At 43.0% G+C, this 15,264-nt stretch overlaps 2 protein-coding genes across 5 annotated transcripts; both read left to right on the top strand.

Moving 5' to 3' along the window:
• Positions 1–1,133: 1,133 nt before the first annotated feature.
• LOC110533697 (alpha-2-antiplasmin) lies at positions 1,134–8,011 on the top strand. Of its 2 annotated transcripts, none has more exons than XM_021618158.2 (8): positions 1,134–1,290; positions 3,528–3,621; positions 3,862–4,060; positions 4,238–4,381; positions 4,594–4,782; positions 4,876–5,018; positions 5,271–5,475; positions 6,918–8,011. In XM_021618158.2, exons 2-8 carry the CDS (start codon positions 3,565–3,567, stop codon positions 7,484–7,486), a joined length of 1,506 nt encoding a protein of 501 aa, XP_021473833.1. In that variant the 5' UTR covers positions 1,134–1,290; positions 3,528–3,564; the 3' UTR covers positions 7,487–8,011. The 2 variants fall into 2 exon arrangements, with proteins under 2 accessions (XP_021473833.1, XP_021473832.1); XM_021618157.2 differs by having other exon boundaries at positions 1,135–1,290; positions 3,550–3,621.
• A 290-nt stretch (positions 8,012–8,301) lies between these two features.
• Positions 8,302–14,983, top strand: serpinf1 (serpin peptidase inhibitor, clade F (alpha-2 antiplasmin, pigment epithelium derived factor), member 1). 3 transcript variants are annotated; one of them, XM_036990100.1, is made up of 9 exons: positions 8,373–8,444; positions 11,272–11,328; positions 12,575–12,638; positions 12,873–13,062; positions 13,143–13,301; positions 13,434–13,637; positions 13,737–13,876; positions 14,002–14,212; positions 14,300–14,983. In XM_036990100.1, exons 2-9 carry the CDS (start codon positions 11,321–11,323, stop codon positions 14,548–14,550), a joined length of 1,227 nt encoding a protein of 408 aa, XP_036845995.1. In that variant the 5' UTR covers positions 8,373–8,444; positions 11,272–11,320; the 3' UTR covers positions 14,551–14,983. The 3 variants fall into 3 exon arrangements, with proteins under 3 accessions (XP_036845996.1, XP_036845995.1, XP_036845997.1); XM_036990102.1 differs by having other exon boundaries at positions 8,430–8,444; positions 11,272–11,363; XM_036990101.1 differs by lacking the exon at positions 11,272–11,328 and having other exon boundaries at positions 8,302–8,444.
• The last annotated feature ends 281 nt before the right edge of the window (positions 14,984–15,264 follow it).

Genomic DNA, 15,264 nt, shown 5'->3' with positions numbered 1-15,264 from the left:
AGTTAAAACACAGAAATGCACAAATATGAAATCGGATTATTTTGCTTAAATTTGATTGGAACATGGAGGACCACTTGCAGGTCATTCTTTATACAAAATATGTGGGGGCCAATCATCTTCCTTTCCCGTGTTTCAGGACCAGGGTTTACATGTGGAAAAGGCTACATCCAGGCTACTTGTTCTGATTGCAAGTAAAGGTCAAAAATCAGTTATGCAGGCAGTCTATGCTTCTCCTACCTGTATACATAACACAATGCATCAGCTCGTGAGGTAAGGTCGGGGCTGTGAATGGGGTCCTTTTATGCTTCCCTAATGGGAGGCAGTAAACAAACAGCCACCGCAAAACACCCCAAAGGGGCTGAGTAGGTGATGCCCTGATTCACAGGTGCATTGTGGGTTTGCAATGTTAGTGCCAAGTTCTTGCATCGGCGTAGGGCTGGAATGGGGCAGTCCATGCAAGAAAAACAATATCTCCCACCGCCTACTCTATTTTACCTAAAGGGCTAGAGACAGAGGACTAGAATTATGCCCAAAATCATGTTATATCAACTCTAATTCATATGGAAACGTTCTACAGTGCTTATTCTGGGTTTCCTCCATTAGGGCCAATAGAGGGAGCCACAGTGCTGTAATGCTAAAGGTCATACGTGTTAATGTTGTAACATATCAGCTGTCATGGTCACAGCCACTTCAGTGGGCAGACATTTGAAAGTTGACACTATCGTAGAGCTACCTGTGAGGGTTTCCAAACTCTTTCTAGGAAAATCTGTTTGTAGGTCAGCAAAAAATAATATCACAATCCAAACGGCAACCCCCATCCTCCTCTGAAAAAAATAGAAAAACATAGAGGTCCTTACTAGACGGTAGATATTAAAATTCCGATAGACATTTAAAAAATGCATATTTCATCCTCCCTAAGGGATACCACTGATCTGATGAGAGCAGAAAGGTGAACATATTGTGCTACTGGCAACTTTGACATTTATTACACCTGTTAAATGTTTGAGATGAGTGACATTTCTATGGAATGAGGGGAGGAAGGCTCTTATGAAGGCAGATTTGACCTGTGGGTCACATATCTACATATTTACATTTTCTGGTTGTGTAGTGGCTCTGCTGAATCAATTCAGAGTTGAACATTAACTGAGCAATGAGGGGGCTGACAGTAGAGTACTGGGCACTACAGGATCCAGCTAGGGGAACACTCACCGTGCCTGTCTGACTCTCTATCTGTCTATATCCTAATCCTGTTTGCCTATATCACCTATCCCCTGACCAAACATCGGCTGGGTAAGTTTTCTCCATCTCGATTCACTTGGAAGGGATAGTATCTGATGTTGGGGAGTCAGTAGGTTTTTTGACACAGTGCATGAAACCATATAATTCTAGTATAGTAAGTGCTCTTTATTTAAAGCTATTTGGAACATGATTTAGATGTATGGCTGTAGCTATTAGTTTACTAGTGATATAACAATAGCACAAACTGTTTAAAGTCAATTTGAATCTTTAAAAAAATACTAAAGAGCCCTTTGTACACTCAAATCACCAATCAAGACATCACTACTACCACTATTTCTACTACGTCTATGAATGCTAATGATTCTAAGCAGAGTCACATACATATGTATATATATATATATATATATATATATATATATATATAAACACGAATACTACCATTGCATCCATAGAGAACCCATTGCAGTCGTGAGGCCAGTGTTTGCTGTTTGTGGACTTTAGCAGTGAAACAGAAACCTTTGGCCCTCTGACAAACAGTTGATCCCAGAGCAAAACACCACACATCTCTGAAGTGTAGAACCAGGCCTAAAGCAATGCCACACTGACCACTAGCCAAGCAATCATGCTTTTGATTGGCTCTCATTTCCTCTCAACCTATCAGTGTTCGCTGGTGTTGCCATGTCCAGCAGCAATATGTACTCTTTTATTTGCTCTGTAAAAGTGAGGGGTTCAGTAATTCTTATGCATTGATAATCACTGTTATTGAATCTTAATTATTTAAGTTATTGGTTGTGTTCTAGAGTATCAAAACCATAATGTATCATGGGCAAATTGTGACTGACTGACTGATCTACAAATAATAACGAGTAGTTATTTATGATGCAAGGTTTTTTGTCGGCAGTCGCTTGTACTGTCGAAGGCAATGTCGAACAAGCCCATAGTGACAGGGTAGGAACCATAGTTTCGGTCCATGTTTCCCAGGGGACTCTAATTGGTGTTAAACATGTGAAATGTATAAAAGCAGAGATACTGTACAGTATATGATGACGAGACGGTCTTGTCTCCGTCCTAACAATGGGCGTGTTTGTCCCAAAGGTTGGAAGGCATATGGTCTGCATATCGCTGTATTCCCAAGTACACAGATCTCGCTTCGCCTCTTCCTCTCTGATAAAAGCACCCCATAGTCCTTTTCAGGGGTGTATTTATTACAGAAACCCTTTACCGTTTAAAAACCAAACAAAAGCAAACAGGGCAAACGGAACAAAACGGGGAGGGACCTACCTATATTTGTCCAATAGAAAATCCTGTTTTTGTTGCAAAACGTTTTCCCTTTACAGTAAATCGTTTCTGTTGCAAAATGTTTTGCAACAGACTAAACGCTTTGCATCAGAATCCATTGGGAGAATTCCAATTGGATTGCTTGCCTCCTCTCCTCCAGCTGGCGAGAGGAAACAAAAACAAACGTTTTTATTAAATGAGACCGTTTTCTACTCTTTCGCATCACCATGCAAATTATATTTACAGGGGTGGAATCCTAAAATAAATGTGTAAAGTGATCAAAACGAATTTAGCTTTGAAAGATAAAAGGATAAGTAGCATATTGTTTTCTAAAAGTGTGCAGGCTTTACTCCTTTGAGAAGAAAACATCTGATTCAAAGGGGCGTGGTGCATTTTAAAACACTTCCATGCTACCTGCTGTGAGGATATTCCTGTAAATCCTCTGTCGAAGTAGGTGATCGAAGAGGGGAGCAGACACTTGTTTTTGCCTACTAAAGAATTAAAAAAGGACAGACTTTTGCCCAATTGACAATCTCCCAGAGTGTGTGCACAGGCTGTGCAGCGTCGTTGCTGTCTAGCTTTATTTCTATGAGGAACCATTTTGTGAACATGCTCATGCTGTCTGTGAAGAAATATTTGGGGTGTGGTCCATTGTTCTGAAAAGTTGTTTCCAGTTGATTTGTGTTGGGAGAGGCTTTGCTCACTTCTGGGTCCAAGCACTGTTGCTAGCGCCCTCCCTTACGGAAAGTATTGGTTGTCACTGTTTTTTGGTCACTGTGTGTAGCCTAACTAGGTCAATTTAGTCCTGTGAAATCCCTGTTGCACTTTAGAAGGAACTGAGATCTAACAAGCCTTTTGTGTTCATGTCAAAATATTTTGTATGTGTATCTATTTCTATACAAACAAACCTTAGTCATTTAATAAACCTTTTACATCTGCCTCAGACTATTTCCCTTAAATGGTCCTAGATAGAACCTGTATCTTTGAATATATGTTATATTATTGTACAGGTTTCTTTGTTCTGTATTGCAGGCTAGCTGTTGGGATATGAAGCTGCATCTGCCTGTACTCTTGCTGCTCTGCCTCTGTTGGCTGGGACTGACTGTAAGAGGGCCAACCATAACCTCACCCCAAAACAAATCAACCTTCCTTAAATTAGAAAAGTATTGACTACAAGACTTTTAAAGCACCCTAACCTAGTTTCTCAGTCTAACCCCTAGTCTCTCTCTCTCTCTCTCTCTCTCTCTCTCTCTCTCTCTCTCTCTCTCTCTCTCTCTCTCTCTCTCTCTCTCTCTCTCTCTCTCTCTCTCTTTCTCTCTCTCTCTCTCTCTCTCTCTCTCTCAGGATGAGACTGGTACGGTAGCTACTGAGTACCACTCTTGCGGGGAGCAGGTGCTCAGCCAGGAGGCCCGGTGGTCAGTAGGGGGTGCTGTAGAGAGACTGGGCAGGCAGCTACTGGACAGCCTGCAGACAGGGTCAGAGCAGCCCAACGTCATCATATCACCCCTCAGCGTGGCCCTTGCACTAGCACAGCTCACACTGGGTGAGGCACGTGTGTGTGTGAGAGAGAGAGAGAGACATGTATAATGTCAAGAGTGAATATGTATCTGTGAGATTGTAAGTGTATGTCTGTGTCTGCTTATGACTGTTATTAACTTTTGTCTCAAATAATTAATGTAATCAAAACATGGTCATTGCCTCCTTGTGATGCCCCTATCAGGAGCTCGTAACGAGACACAGAAGTTGCTGCTAAGTTCTCTACACGCCCACACTGTGCCCTGCTACCATGAATCCCTGGGCAGCCTGCTCCAACACCTCACCAACACCTCCCTACAGGTGGCTACACGCATGTACCTGCGCCCAGGTGAGTGTGTGTGTGTGTGTGTGTGTGTGTGTGTGTTTATGTGTATATTTCAGTGTTGCAGCTCTGTGCCAGAAAATGGCAGTCTACTGACATAATTATCAAGCACATCCATTCAGCTGCCTTTGGTAATGCAGTAAAGGTCTGACAATGTTTTGGATTCTTTTGGTGTATATTTATGTGTTCATATAGTTGTTTCTCTCTTTCTCTCTCAGAGTTTGAGGTGTACCAGTCCTTTGTTGCAGAATCCATGCGTAGCTACAAATCAGAGCCTGTCCCCTTGATCTCAGTGGAAGATGTCAACCAATGGGTGGAAGACACCACCAAAGGTCACATGACCAATTTCCTGACCAGTATTCCGCATGATGTGGTGCTCATGCTGATCAATGCTGTGCATTTCAAAGGTAAGCCCTTTCACTCCTTGTTTAAAATAACGTCTTTGACAAAGTGTCTACTTTTTACAATTGTGTGGCTTGTTCTCCTGTTGTCACTGGTAGGTGAGTGGGAGGCTCGCTTCGACCCTCAGCTCACACAGAAGGATGTCTTCTACCTGGACAATAAGAACTTTGTCCATGTAGACATGATGCGGTCAGCCAAGTATCCACTGAGCCTGTTAGAAGATGGGGAGCTTGGGGCTCAGGTGAGCTGGGCTAGCTGTATGTGTTCTGTCGTCTGCTTCTGTCTCCATCCTCCCTTTCTATCTTTTCACACACCAGTTTCTACTCGAGACTTGTTTTGAAAAGTCCTTGCTGTTGAAACGTAGACAGTAAAACGTATTGTTTTCTCCACCACTCTCTCACCTCCATTCTCTTTCTCTCAATCTCTCTACAGTGCAGTTGGTGCAGTCTCCCTCTCTAAAATGTTTCTCTCCACACCCCTTCTGTGTTTGCAGGTTGCACGTTTTCCATTTAAGGGAAACACCAGCTTTCTGGTAGTGATGCCGTTGCCAGGAAGAGGAAACGTGTCATCGCTGGTGGCCAAGCTGAATATCTCTGACCTGTACAGACGTCTACCTCAGGAGAGGACCATGCAGGTCCAACTGCCCAAGTTCACCCTGCAGTACCGCCAAGAGCTACAGGAGGCGCTGACCAGCATGGGTGAGAACAGAAGTAGTGTCAGAAATGACCAAGGGCAACAGCACTAGGTCTGGTTCTCTTGGCCAATTCTGAGAAGGTGCTTTTCGAGACAGACAACTCTTCCAACAAATCACTTGTTTTGGTAGGTGGGGTTTAAAAATAATCCCCTCAGAAATATGACGGACACACACAATGTGGATGCAGATAGCTAGGGTAATTTTAGCCACAGCCAGTCAGGGGTTTTAAGCTTGTAATGCTAACGTCATGGCGCTTGCAAACTACTCACTTGTGAAAAACACTAATTGAAAATATCCTCCTCCAGCTCCATCTCGCTAGCTACACTCTTTCCTCTCTGCCAAACTGACGTTGGTCCTAGTACAGACTTGTATGCTGGAACATTGGTACGTTCTGGGAGGCAACCCATCTGTCTAGAAACTAGCACAGAAAGTTAAATAGTTTTGGCCAGGAGTTTTTCCTCTGTCAGGTCACGTGGTCTGGAAAAACTTGAGTCGTAGTTTAAGCCCTAGTCGTAGTTTAAGCCCTAGTCATAGTTTAAGTGAGATATAAACGGACAGGCAGGGCCAGCCCTAGCCTTTTGGGGGCCCTAAGCATTAGCTATCTAGTGTCTGCTTGCTGGCTGAACCAGTCTGAAACCATTCCAGATGAAACGAAAGGCAGGGATGCTACCGTATGGCCAAACAAGCTTGGACTAGGCTGCTCGCTGGAACAAGTTCGCTCAGGTGGTCGAGCATGGTTTGCCATAGTAGCCAGTAGCTAACGAGAGCAGAATGATTTTCCGAATTAGGAACTAGTGTTAGGTGGATGGGCAAAATCTAGATTTTTAGAGATGAGTTCCACGCCATCTACAAGAGAGATCGGTTGAGGGACGTACATCACGTAGGAGTGAAGCCTTCTGATGTGAGACAATGGGGCCCCCCTCCCTCGCGGGCTAAACATTATAGTGGTCCCCTTCTTGACGGTGAAGAGAACATTTTAGGTTTAAAGTACAATTTCAGCAATTCCACACATCTGTATTTTGTCCTGGGGTGGAGAGAAAATGTTACAATTTTGTAACAAATTTCATGCAATTTTACTCGTTTTGCCATGTGGCTGAGAGACATTTGTGCAGTTTAAAGCAAATTTCCTGTAATTCTACACATTTTTATTTATTCCATGTTAATATGATATCTGATTGAGAGTGACTAACAAAATCAATGGGGTCCCCCTGGAGTTCGGGGCCCTGGGCATGTGCCCTGTCGGTATACAGCAATGATTACTACAAGTTTAGATAGCTGACTAATTTACCAACCTAAAAATTATTAGCTGACATGTCTAATTGAGTGACTGTCAGTGACTGACCTATCAAGCAAAAAACTGCTGAGGCACAACTAAATTTAGAAATAGCATGTTGTGTATTCTACTATTCTGTCAATCAAAATCTCTCTCGTGTCTCTCTCTCTCAGGTCTGGGCTCTTTGTTCTCTAGTCCTAATCTGTCCGGTGTCTCAGCGGTTCCTCTGCAGGTGTCCAGCATGCGTCACGCCTGCGGGGTGGAGTTGAGTGAGGAGGGGGCCGAAGCATCTGCAGCCACCTCCATCACCATCATGCGCTCTGTTCCCATCTTTTCTGTAAACTACCCCTTCCTGTTCGCCCTGGTAGACCACGCCTCCCTCGCTCCAATCTTCCTGGGCACCGTCACTAACCCAGCCCCTGATGCCAGCCCCATGCAGATCGACAGTCCCCTCGGCGATGATCCCAATGGCAACAGGACCCAAAGTGACAGTTCTCATAGCAACAGCAATGTACAGAACGATGGTCCCCATAGTAACAACAACGTACAGAGCGACAGTCCCCATAGCAGTAACAACGTACAGAGTGACCAGCCACAAAGTGAGAGAATGCAGTGTGGCGTCCCTGTCGGGGGGGAGGAGCAACAACAGCCCCTGAATGAAGTAGAGGGAAACCCCAACGCCCAAGTGGAGGGGCAAGGATCCAGTTCCTGTGCCAATCCCTCTCATACAGTTCCTTCCTAAACCAACACTGATGCCCAGCTTGCCCTAACCCATCTCTCACTGTTCTGTCCTGAGCAACACTGATGCCCAGCTTGCCCCAACCCATCTCTCAATGTTCTGTCCTGTCCTGAGCAACACTGATGCCCAGCTTTCCCCAAACCATCTCTCACTGTTCTGTCCTGAGCAACACTGCCTGACCAGCTGGTCCCATATGGAGCCCAGCCCTCACATAGCAAAACCCTATCCCAATCTATTGGCTCAGTTCCCAGTCCAGAATCAACAACAGCCCCTACCCCTAGACACCTGACAACTTCTCACAGTCCCTCCCCTCCCCAGTGAATGCCCCTGATTACAACCCAATGATTTAGGAGAGACCATGGACCTGTCCCATACTACACTGTGTGTGCAGATTAACACTCAAATGTGTTTTTTTACACTTGGCTGTGCACTGTCTGTCTTACAGTATTTGTGTTTTGTTTTGATGTCTTACTTTTTGATGATTCCCACCTCTGGTATTGATTAAAGAAATGAAGTCTCAATGTTTTAGTGAATGGTGGATGTGATCATGTGAATGAGCAGGACTGGATTTTTTATATAACAACAGGGGAGTCTATTTCATTTTCAATGGATTTAGATTTAGGCTTATACCTCACAACCTATAATTTAACTATTTTCTCCAGCACGTTCATGCAATTAAAAACAGACTTATTTAAGATTTGTTATAACATTTCAGGTCAAATGCTTGCGCGTCAAATTTAACATACCACCGTTAATTTGGGGCAGTGAGGGAGGACCTGTTGCCTTGCGCTCAAAACAGCCGTCCAGATTCTTGCCCAACCCAACAGGCTACGTCAGAGAAGGGCGGGTAAAAGTTGGCTTCACGGCTGTGTGCATCGTCCTGGTACATTCAGCACTCCACTGGAGACACGACTGCTAGAGACATACGTACGGGCGACGTGGACCATAACCGCTTGGAAAGGTCAGTACTTTTATGCATCATATGCAGAGTTGGGGAGTAATGTATTACAAAAAAACTAACTGTAATCCGTTTCGTTACCAGCAGTAACATTGTAATCAGATTTACAGATACTTTTGAAAATCTATATGAAAACTTCTGGGATTACTTTTAAATTTATAAAGGATGTTTGTGCTAAAAAAATATCAGACACCTTTCTCTTTTCTCAATGACATTCAAATCAGCATTGAAAAAAGGCACAAGTTTAAGTTTGCTATGCCTGAGCCAGTCTGACCACAGATCAGCACCCCCTGACAAATTACTACTCCCTGTCGTAGCGACTGATATAGCCATCTGTAACGCAGGCAAAAACACATATTCAGCACTGTAGATTACTTTCTAAAATGTAATCCGTTACAGTTAATAGTTACCTGTCAAATTGTAATCAGTAATGTAATTTTAGGATTACCCAAACTCTGTAATGTAATTTGATTACTTTCAGATTACTTTCCCCTTAACAGGTGCAGGCTAGCATTTTTTCATCATGAATCTTGTTCTGGGGGCAGCTCTACAGAGTGATCATTAGCTGGCACAGCCACAAAGTCATTCAAACTAATCCTAATCTTAACCCTAACATTAACCACACTGATAACCCCTAATGCCTAACCCTAACCTTAAATTAAGACCAAAAAGCTATTTTCTTTCACACATTTTTACAATACAGACAATTTTGACTCTGCAGCTGGCCCATCTAGCGGAAATCGCTCAGTTCTGCCTCAAGGACAAGACTCATCCCAATAAACATCAACCTTCTTAAGAAGACAATAATTCATATTATCAATTGAACATATATTGCAGGATAAATCAATATTAAAGTTTACATAGATGGCCATCATTGGATGTTCCATTTTAATTTATGGGTTGGTTATGTAGGCTTCTTCTAACCCATTTCTTTCTACAACAGATAATAATACAGTTAGGCTGTCTTTACATTATTACCCAACATCTGTCACATTTACTGTCATTACAATTCATTTAATACCCCTTGATCTTCAATAATAGGACATGGAAATATAGATTAGCCGAACTGTTTTACCTGAGCATAACCCAAAAACTAAGGACTTGTTAGCGTGCTCTGTTGTTTCTGATTTTGTTGCCATAGAGGACAGATTGGGGCTCATTGCTTTGAGTTGAAAAATAAATGCTGCTCTCAGAATGGCATGCTTTGAGTACTACTGAAAAACGCTTGTGTCCCATATGCTGCATTTGATAGAGGCCTGTTGTTCATATTTTTGTTGGTGACATCTTTATAATTTTCAACTGTTTAAGTCTATCAGAAGTGTGTGAGTTGTGTTCGTAAGGCCTATGTGGTCTTCTTAAGTGAAACTTGTTTTGACAGTATGTAGCACAATACCAAGGGTGAGTTTCGAAGGAACTCCCTCAAACTTTTATTCCATAGGCTGGGATCCACACTATGTGTTGCAAGAGTGTTTTATACTGGCTGTCCACTGGGGCATATTCATTATGCCTATTCTGTTGCAAAATGTTTCTTAAACGGAAGCAAGTGGAACGAACCGTGGAGGGACCTACCTGAATTTGTCTTATAGAAACTCTCGTTTTGCTCTGTATGCTTCTGTTTGGTTCTTAAACGGTAAACGGTTTCCTCAATGAATACACCTCTGGCCGCAAAAACAATGATTGACAGGCAACTTAAACTTCTTCAATTCAACCATTATTTGGTTAAAATACACATATACATTTGTGAACAGCCATCCACATTCACATCATCCACAATCCGAAAATAGTTAAATGAGAGAGCAGCAGGCGTTATGCAGCCTACATATCAATAATCAGTGATATCCGTTTCCCGTAGACTACACCACTGCTGTCATCCTTACCTCCACGCGTTTATTCAAGTTGGATAATCTTTGGATGCCGACGTCAGTCGCTTCATTGGAAGACACCTTGGACTGTAGCCTACAAAAACGTATTCCTGCTCTTTTCCTGCGATCCATCAAACGCATTTGGTGTGTCCTCATTGTGGTCTCTGATTGTGGTCAGACTCTCTGATTGTGGCTTTTTTTTATGCTGATTTAAATGTCATTAAGAAAATAGAAAGGTGTCATGTTTTTTTTCATAAACATCCTTTCTGAATTTAAAAGTAATCCTAGAAGTAATCATCTGTATTTGTTTAAGTATCTGGAATCTGATTACAATATTCTTGCTGGTTAAGTATCTGATTACGTGAGTTGTTTTGTAACCCGTTACGGATTAGCCTACATGTAATCCGTTACTCACCAACCCTTTAAATGGGATAATTTGATCAGGATTGACATTTTAATACTTTAATACTCTGTAAAACAGAGTTACATAGTGTGACTATACATTTTTTTTCCCTTTCTTTCCGAGCACTTTATTGACTGGTTCATCTGCCGGCCTTTGGGCTACCTCAGGATGTGCAAGCAACTCTAAAACACTATATATTTTCAGAAATGTTGGTATATGAGCTTTTATTGGTGCATTCTTTTCACTATCTAATCATCGCATGGGTTTGTTCAATGACAGACATGTATTTGTTTAAAATATCACTTAATGGTTTCATTTCAAAGAGACAAATAATCATGTTTTTTTTTGCAATATGCTACATATCTGACGCACTCTCAGAGAAATAAGTAATAGGCTACTGCTAGGTTTTAAACTGTAAAATGTAAGAAAATAACTACATCTGTTTATAAATAAATGTACAGGTTATACATTCTTTGCATCAATATTGATTAAAAAAAAATATATAATAATTAAATACAGTAATACTGTATATAAAACATTTACATTTGACATTTTAATCATTTAGCAGATGCTCTTATCCAGAGTGACTTTCAGGAAAGTGCGTTCATCTTAAGATGGCCAGGTGAGACAACGACATATCACAGTCAAATCAACAGGGTACGTACATTAGATTCCAGCTAATACAGCATTTTGCAAAAAATATCTAAAATCTATTAATAAAAAAAACAAGATAACGACAATATTTTACACACACATGAAGGTACCCATAAGCAATCATTTCTGATGAAAAAACACAAATGTGAAGAAGTGGTCGATATAGCGTTTTGGAAATACTCTTAATTTGTGGGTTAAAAATGTGTGTAGATCAAGAGGACTGTGTGACCTACAGCCAATATCTACTGTACCATTTTCCATTTTATTTTGGCTTAAATTCATCATGCTTGTTATTGTGAATGGTAGAGGACGGCCTCTGCAGAGAGAAGGAAGATCTCTCAGTGTGGGTTTGACTGGCTGCTTTGGGTTGGAACTCAGAGACCAAGTGTCTGGTTTAACCATCAGGCCTGCAGAGAGAGAGAGGAGAGGGGGAGGAGAAGATGAAAGGAATTGAGAGGAGAAGTGTGTGGTCTGAGGTCAGTTATGGATGTTTTTTTCATCCGGGAAACCAGGAGAACCTTAATGACAACCAGATGTGCAGGGAACAAGAGCGTATGTGTGTGTGTGGGTAAAATAGAAAGAACGTGAGAGAGAGGGAGAAAGAAAGAGGGAAAGAAACCTCTGATCTCCACCTCCTGTGAACCTTCAGCTTCTCCCTGCTCTGTCTGCTCACCTCTCTGTATGACTCTATTCACTCCACTAAGCTCATTACCAATACTAGCTGTGCTAGTGTGGCTAGCTAGTAAACAGGTGTGAACTTCACAGCAGCCTGCTTGTATTGTGTGTTAGCTACACTATGTGTGTGAGTGGAGAGCCAGAAGTTTAGGATATATTATATAGTCTTTACTCAGTAAGAGGATGTAATGGAGCTCAGTCTGAACACACAATGGTCCACACATCTCCAACTAGTAGAGCAAGAAGAGAAGAGGGAGAAGAGAGATGCTGACAGAGAGAGAGAGCGATAGAGAGACAGACAGAGAGACCTTATTGAGAACTCATTGCTCCACACCCTGCTGAGCAGGTGAGATGGAGGGACTTACTCTAAGTTAAAACCACATTTTCCCACGAGCCCTGGCCTGCAGGGAATCACCCTCACAAACTGAAAGTCTGACTCACACTCTATGGGCCAGTTTCCCAGACACAGATTAAGCCTAGTTCTGGATGTATGTTTGTATAATAATGTGTGTATAATTGATTGTGTGTTTGTGTTGCAGGATGATGTGGACGACCCTATTGCTGTGGCTGGGGGCCCTCCTCTCCCTCTCTTATGCTCAGTTGGTGAGACCACTCCACATCTCTGTTTTCATACTCCTTTCTTTTTCTCATACTTTCATGTCTCTTTATATGCGCTCCATCCCTTTGGCTTTCTTATGCAGAGAGATGACATGTAGAATCTCTCTCCTCATCCTCTAGTAGTTTATCTCTGTATTTTTCTCATTCTTCATGAACTAGCCATGCCATTAACCCTCCTCTCTTTCTTCCTGTGTCTTTGGATCAACCAATCCTGTGCAGTCAGAGACAGAGGGGACGGGAGGGGAAGAGGAAGCTGTGGAGCTCTTTACCACGCCCAGAGCCAAGATGGCTGCCGCCACCTCTGACTTCGGCTACAACCTTTTCCGGGCCCTGGCGGGTCGCGACCCCAAGGCCAACGTATTCCTGGCCCCCATCAGCATCTCTGCAGTGCTCACTCAGCTCTCCATGGGTTAGTTAGCCTCAGCACTGTTATACTCTATCATTGTTTGGTATTTATCTGGTATTTACCCCCCCCCCCCTCTCACTCAGGAGCGTCTCCGGATCGTTCAGAGAGGTGGTTGTACAGAGCTCTAAGGTATCACACCCTGCAGGACCCTCAGCTCCACGACACTCTCAGGGACCTACTGGCCTCACTCAGAGCACCTGGCAAAGGCATCAGCATCGCTGCACGCATCTACCTGGCCCGCAGTGAGTGTGTGTATAAGCATACATGCGTCTCTGTGATACTTTGAACAGTCTGTGTGTATTTTGATTGTGTGTATGTTTGTTGACCTGTGTGTGTATGTGTGTGTATTTGTGTGTGTGTGTGTAACTCTCTAGGACTGCGTCTGAAACCGGAATATTTTGAAGTGGTGGAAAAGCAGTATGGGGTGCGGCCCAAGGCTCTGATGGGCGGGGCTAAAGATGTGAATGAGATCAATGATTGGGTCAAACAGCAGACGGGTGGCAAGGTCGACCGCTTCATGTCCAAGCCCTTGGGACGGAACTCTGGTGTGGTTCCTCTCGGTGCTGCCTACTTCAAAGGTAAGGACAGTCTGTCTGCGGTTCAATTCTCTACCTTTATCCCCAAAGTGTGCATTCGTTTATGGGGTGTAGTTTGTAAAATGCTGTGTTTGTGTGTAGGGAAGTGGATAACTCGGTTCAGTCAGAGTGGATTGATGGAGGACTTCCAGCTTGATGGAGAGGTTCCCGCCCGCATTCCCATGATGCAACAGGACAATTACCCAGTGAAGATGGGAGTTGACCCAGACCTGGGCTGCACAGTGAGTACACATGCAGAAATTGAACTTTTTTCAATGGTTATTACTTTCTTAAACAGCCAGTTATGAAAGTTTGCCTCAGGGAAAACATCTATTGAGCCCCTCCTTCCCTCTCCCTTTCTCTCCAGATTGCTCAGATCCAGATGCAGGATGATGTCAGCATGTTTGTGTTCCTTCCTGATGATGTCACTCAGAACATGACCCTGGTGGAAGAGAGCCTGACGGCTGAGTTTGTTCAGGACCTCTCCATGACCCTTCACCCCGTGCATGCGGCCCTTACACTACCTGTCCTAAAATTCAGCTACTCCACTGACCTCTTGCCACTGCTCCCTGACCTAGGTGAGTGCTTGTACCTCTCTCCCTCTCTCTTCATCTTGCTCTCCTCTGTCTTCACGTCTCTCACATCCTCTCTCTCCATCTCTCCAGGTCTTGCCGAATTTCTGGCAGACACAGACCTGACTAAGATCACGGCTCAGACGGGGAAGCTTGGCAGCCTCAATCATAAGGTTGTTATGGAGATGGCCCCAGAGGGCACCCAGTATGCCAGCTCCAGCCAAGTCCACACGCCCCTGTCGTACCGCGTGGACCGCCCCTTCCTGTTCCTGGTGAGGGATGAGGCCTCGGGGGCACTGCTCTTCATCGGCAGGGTGGTGAACCCACGCAAACTGAGGATATAAGCGCGCACACACGTTTGTTTTACTATTATTGTGGGGACCAAACAGTTGATTACCATTAAAAATCCTGTGGATCAGATAATACAGTTGGTTAATCCTGTAGGAATACCATGTATACTATTTAGGCCAATAGTCTAAACACTCACTGATATTCCTTGAATTCTCAAGTTGTTTTCAGGAAAAGGAATTTGAAAAATAAAGCAAACTGGAATATGGGGAAAAATGCACCAAATTATTTTTTAACCTTCAACATAGAAATGCTACCAAAAATAATTGTAATTTCTTACAATGTTGAAACCAAATAGCCAAATCATGTTAATCTTACTGACATGCTTCTAAGAGGCACAGGTAATACTTTATGCTTTAACCAAAGAAAATACTCTTCACATTATTGTGTATTGCAATGCAAGAAATAAACATTTAAGTTTTAAGTCTGTCTGACTGTCTGTGTCTGTCTGACTTCGGTGAGGGAGATGGATAACTTTATCCAGTTGACATAGTGTAGCTGTTTTCAGTAAAGGGTTGGGTTGATTTGGCAAGAAATTGGACTCTTGGCTATTCTTTCTTTAGCTATTGTGCTGGGAAATTAAATTACAGTACTGACACATACTTTTCTCATTCTTCTATGCACTTCAGTCTCTTTCAAATTAAACATAGCTGAGCAGTGTGTGCCTGTGTTTAGTTTGTTTGTGTCGAGTCAAGACTGTAGTTTGAAAC

This window comes from Oncorhynchus mykiss, chromosome 10 (genome assembly GCF_013265735.2).
Source record: "Oncorhynchus mykiss isolate Arlee chromosome 10, USDA_OmykA_1.1, whole genome shotgun sequence".
Classification (NCBI taxonomy): domain Eukaryota; kingdom Metazoa; phylum Chordata; class Actinopteri; order Salmoniformes; family Salmonidae; genus Oncorhynchus; species Oncorhynchus mykiss.
This window is presented reverse-complemented; position numbering and strand designations above follow the sequence as displayed.

Coding starts and splice junctions, on each gene's coding strand:
- LOC110533697 (XM_021618158.2), top strand. CDS start 3,565: ATGAAGCTGCATCTGCCTGTACTCTTGCTGCTCTGCCTCTGTTGGCTG. Junction 4,061..4,237: donor ACTAGCACAGCTCACACTGG/GTGAGGCACGTG, acceptor TGCCCCTATCAG/GAGCTCGTAACGAGACACAG. Junction 5,019..5,270: donor ATGGGGAGCTTGGGGCTCAG/GTGAGCTGGGCT, acceptor CTGTGTTTGCAG/GTTGCACGTTTTCCATTTAA.
- serpinf1 (XM_036990100.1), top strand. Junction 13,638..13,736: donor CGGTGCTGCCTACTTCAAAG/GTAAGGACAGTC, acceptor GTTTGTGTGTAG/GGAAGTGGATAACTCGGTTC. Junction 13,877..14,001: donor ACCCAGACCTGGGCTGCACA/GTGAGTACACAT, acceptor CTTTCTCTCCAG/ATTGCTCAGATCCAGATGCA.